This window comes from Delphinapterus leucas, chromosome 13 (genome assembly GCF_059928025.1).
Source record: "Delphinapterus leucas isolate spDelLeu-1000000601 "Yukka" chromosome 13, BTC_Dleu_Yukka2, whole genome shotgun sequence".
Classification (NCBI taxonomy): domain Eukaryota; kingdom Metazoa; phylum Chordata; class Mammalia; order Artiodactyla; family Monodontidae; genus Delphinapterus; species Delphinapterus leucas.
In genome coordinates this window covers 43,460,412-43,465,476 of record NC_143141.1, presented here as the reverse complement: position 1 = coordinate 43,465,476, position 5,065 = coordinate 43,460,412, and the positions used below count along the sequence as shown (strand labels likewise).

General features: G+C 37.0%; 1 protein-coding gene across 6 annotated transcripts in view; it reads right to left on the bottom strand.

The window, feature by feature from the left end:
- PUS10 (pseudouridine synthase 10) overlaps nucleotides 1-5,065 on the bottom strand; it is a 94,072-nt gene that overhangs the window by 29,242 nt on the left and 59,765 nt on the right. For all 6 annotated transcript variants that reach the window (XR_002647864.3, XM_022597196.3, XM_022597195.2 and 3 more), the window contains exons 16-17: nucleotides 4,915-5,057; nucleotides 2,075-2,174 (exon numbers count right to left, since the gene is read on the bottom strand). Coding sequence is in view for 5 of the 6 variants with exons in the window: in XM_022597196.3 (XP_022452904.2) it covers nucleotides 2,075-2,174; nucleotides 4,915-5,057 (243 nt within the window). In the remaining variant the exon portion in view is untranslated. The remainder of the gene's footprint in view (nucleotides 1-2,074; nucleotides 2,175-4,914; nucleotides 5,058-5,065) is intronic.

The following is a 5,065-nucleotide window of genomic DNA, read 5'->3' as shown; positions in this document are numbered from 1 at the left end:
CTAGAAAGAAGAAAACAAGTCATTAAAACATTATTGTTCTAGTAAGCATTTGCCGGTAATGCTGTATAAATCTAGTAGTTTTAATATAATGCAACAGAAGAAACTGCATTGGAAGAAAAGAGCCATTGAACACCACGATTTCACACTCTAAAATCCATTCTAGGACCTAGGATTCTTGGGCCTGAGGTCTGTTCCTGAATTCACTGTACCTTTTGGTCAATACAAGACTAGAGTATGTTTAAATTTTTCAAATGTTATTTATGGGAAAAGTAGCAAATAATGCAGGGGCCAACACCAACTTTCCCTCAGAAGTCTCAGGAACTTTTAGTCTTCTGACTGTTTTCATTTTCCCATCTTGCATTTAACAGTACTCAAGTAGTCTATATACTTATAATCTTGTTTGTAACTTAGCAACTAAATGTGAAATAAATGGTTATGAAAGATCACCTATAACTAGAAAAGGATTAGAGATCTTTGCATGTCACTTCAGCAGAATTTTTGTTTCTTTTAAAATTGAATTTATCTATCTCTACTCATCCTGGTTTGGCACTTCTAGAACGAAACCTTGATCTTTAAGTCATAATGGAATTACAGTAGCAGACTATTTGTCTCCACATAAATAATCAAGTCCCAGGCATTAGAAGTATGAAATTGCACTTTGCCTTAACTACCCTAGAGGGCCCAATTTAGAAGTTAAAACAAAAAAATACAAAAAACAAACAAAGAAAAACAAAATAACTACCATACCCATGTAGTTTTTCGAGACTTAAAGTGTAAAACCTGAAATGATTTACTACAAATTATTTTTAAAATTAATCTGGGTCACTACCAGATTTGGAAATTTTTATTAGAAAAGCCCAAGTAAGTGTGTGTGTGTGTGTGTGTGTGTGTGTGTGTGTGTATCTTTTACAGATGCCAAGAAATACTTTGGTTTTGTTTCAGAATATAGCCATAAAACAAACACCCATATAAAAATTAATGGGTGGTTTCTCAAGCCTGAAAACCAAACACTACTGATCACAATCTTGTATGTGTTGAGGTCAGGGGAAGGTAGGCATGTTTGTAGGGTTTTAAAAATTCTACAGGTGATTGCAATGGACAATCAGGGCTGAGAAACCCCAGCCTTTGGCTCTTTGACACTCCTAAGCTGTCCTAAGAATTAAGGTCAAAGAAGATGAATGCATTTGGGATTTTCTTTAAGAGAAGGTTGTCTTCCTCAAAATGATAGTCTTACTAAGAAGACTCCCTGCAACCTTGAAGATGCTAGCACTGGTTGTACCACAGGTGTATAAAATCTAATCTGAATGCACTCAAGAGAAGTGCTGGTAAAGCAATGACGTTCCAGTGATCATTTGATTACCATGGCTGTTTTCATACTAGGCAATTATACCCACTTCTTTTTATTTATACTGAGATTATTCCCAAGTGCAAAAATTCCTTTTTTTGTGTGGGGTGTGGGGAAGCTGTTCTTAACCAGATATTTACCAAAGTGCACAACTCGTGACTCAATACCTATTGATGCTCAAATGAGAAAAATGTTTATGGAGAATTGTCTGAAAGATCCATTCATTCCATTCTTCTAATTACTTAAGAATGTAATCTGATTTCAATTCAGACTATAAGAGCAGAGAATTTCTCTTATACCACATCACAGAACCCTTATAGAACTGCTTTTATTTATAACAATTAGCTCATCCCATTTTCTATCCCTGTCCTGAATATATGTTTCTGAGGAGGCTGCCTTAAATTCTTTATAAGAGAGTCCAAAGGATATATGAAGGGCACTTACAACTTCATTTCCTTGCTTGGTTTAAGGGTTTAGATCTCATGTCATATGTAAAGCACAGTTAGTAAATTAGCTATATATTTGCAAGGATTATAAATGAGACCTTGTGTTTTTTAAAAAATAAAAATTCTGAAGATAGTCCCTCCCTGCAATTCAATGCTACTGTGAGATTTTGACTGTTTTCAAATACCTATTAAAGTGAATAGTACTATTTGGTTTAATGCTAAAAAAGCATAACCTTGGCTGATTCAGTGTACAAACAGGCACTTCCACAATAAAATGGTTTACCTCAACATCCAGCTCAAGAATGTCTGCAGTCACATCCATCAGAGAGCAAATGTTCGGCTTCGTTCTTCCAAAGTCTCCATGTACAAACTCTTTAATGTAGCTGGGTTTTGTTTAAGGAAAAAATGAAGATAACCATGCAACACCAACTGTTTGATGAGATTTGACAGGTTGAAGGGGAAATGACAAACAAAAGCAGAAAGGTTATAAAAGGAAGTTTATTTCTGAGCCATGACTTGGGATGTATGTCTTAGAAATTACAGCTATGGCAATAAATAAACTAAGGATGGCAAACTGGTTCCTACCAGCCTGGCAGCCAACACTGGGACCTAGGGCCCATGTCAAACTTCCCAAGAGTCATGACTTTTCTTTTGGCTCATCTCCAAGTGCCAAGGTTTGAATATGGATTTTTTAAATTAACTATAGTAAAAAAAACCTCAGCTATTTTCTTTTTTGCCACAGATTCTATTTGGTCATCTTTTTGGTCTCATCATTTTTCAATAATGACAGCAGGCGGCTGCCAAATGGTAGGTTTTCACAGGGTCACTCATAGAGTGACCTCAATGATGGCTTTCCTTATAACATGATCCAGTGACAACAGCAACAGGATGGGAGAGAAAATGAACTTATTAATTTAGACTTGATGAAGGCCCTTCAGAAGGATCATCAAAGGACATAAATTTTAGTTGTTTGCAACTCTTGCATGGTTAGCAATAGACCTAATTCTTTTTGTGTGTTTTCCTCATAGATCTTCAAAATTTCAAAGTCAATGACTGATCCTAGAATTATTCAGATTACCTTAACACTCCTTACACAGAACTCTACTATAATCTTAACAGTATTTTATCTGAAAGATGTGTTTTTGCCAGCATTCAGTAAACACTCATTTAGCATTGTTGTGTCTATAAAGCAGCACTTAGTATAAAAATTAATATAATTTGAATATAAAAAAGTTTATTCTCAGATGATAAATAAAAAGTTAACACCATAACATGCTGACATTATGTCCTCCTCACTTTCTGATAGTTTGTTTACTATACTTTCACCAAATGTTTTGACTCAAGCATAAGGCATGTAATTATCTATTAACTGTCTTCTTTGCTAAACTCATAATTACTCAACAATTGTCCTTTTTCTCTCACTTCTTTAGAGAGTGCTACTTCTAAGTAGCAATGATGAGGGGAGATGACCAAAAAGCCCCAGAATAACCAGTTAAAAGGTCCAGAATGTTTTTTATGAGGTATAAGTCAAATGAACTACTTCATTATACTGAGCAATATACGAAAAAAATTCACATACTTCTGTGTATAACCACGTGGTATCTAAACCTTTACCAAATAGGGACTTCCCTGGTGGTGCAGTGGTTAAGAATCTGCCTGCCAATGCAGGGGAAATGGGTTTGAGCCATGGTCCGGGAAGATCCCACATGCCATGGAGCAACTAAGCCCATGCACCGCAACTACTGAGTTTGCGCTCTAGAGCCCGTGAGCCACAACTACTGAGCCCGCGTGCCTAGAGCCCGTGCTCTGCAACAAGAGAAGCCACCGCAATGAGAAGCCCGCATACCACAACAAAGAGTAGCCCCCACTAGCCGCGACTAGAGAAAGCCCGCGTGCAGCAACGAAGACCCAACGCAGCCAAAAATAACTAAATAAAATAAATAAATTTATAAAAAAATAAAGTTTTACCAAATAGCCTTTCTTGGCTAATGCCTTAAGTACATGTACATGGCTGGTTCTAAAAATATGTTAATGAGATTGAAAAGACATTAGCTTCTCCATAAGACCATTGCATTTCTTCCTAGCACACCAAAACCAAAGCTGAAATTAGGTAAAAATGTTTTTAAAATCTGTGATTTCTTTGAAATTCCATCCACATTCCATCTACAATAGGCAAATGTGCTCCAAGCCCACTGGTCTAAATAGATCCAAACTGCAAAAATTTAGAAGATTTTAGGAGTAAATAACCTGTACCTGTTTCAGCTTAGTCAGTCCTGGGATGGAGTAGGGAAAGAAGAGGGGAGAGAAGGTTGATGGGAAAGGAGAGGCAGACTAATTATAGCAATACAGTGAGAATGCTATTTGGTGATTAAAATGACATTTTTCCCTCTATTGTATCCAATAAGTATGTCATTAGTTTTATACTAATTAGAAGGTTTCATGCTTCATGCTATTGGATCACAAAATAATATAAAGCCAAGAAACAAACAAAAACTAGGAGCACCTTTGAAAACTAAACTAAAGCTAAGACTATGGCAGCTCCCTGATATATTTTAACCAGCAACTAAGATATGATACAAAACCACACAAAGCAGGGTAAGTTATGAACAAGTGATCAAACTGGGACTATTCTCTTGTTCTGGGCCAGTGACCAAATAATGTGATGGTCTACATGTAAAGTAGGGCCATTCCCATCTACCATCCCTGTTTTAATCATTTGGGGCAAATGCTCGAAATGCTGAAAGGACTCAAATGTGGTCATGAATATGTGACTTGCAAAATGTGTAAAGACATGAATCGATGAATGAATCAATTAAAAGTGTTCCCTGAGCACTTACTGTGCCCTCAGCACCTCAGCATGATGTGAGACACTAAAAATTTTAAGGTTCACATTGAATTCGCTGCTGCCTCATGGTTTAATATGTCATCTTGAAAAACACAAATTTAATGGGTAAAAACACTCCAGACCAAAAAAAAAACAAAAAACAAAAAAAGGATTCTTCTCCAGCCCAAACCTTTCCCGAACTGTTCCGAGATAAGGTTGAACCTCTTTTCTAGGGCAGCATGAACTTTCCCAATAGGATTCTGGTTAGATTAGTGCTACACAAGACGGTGAAAGGATACGTTCCTGCCTGAGTCTTCAGGTAGAGGCGGAAATGGTGCTCATCCACATAGTGTGTCTCCATGGAGTGAATGATGCGAGTTCTCACAGCCAGGGGCCTCCGGTGAAGGACCCGTAAAGGTGTTTTCTGGTCAATCTTTAAGTCCTAGAGGA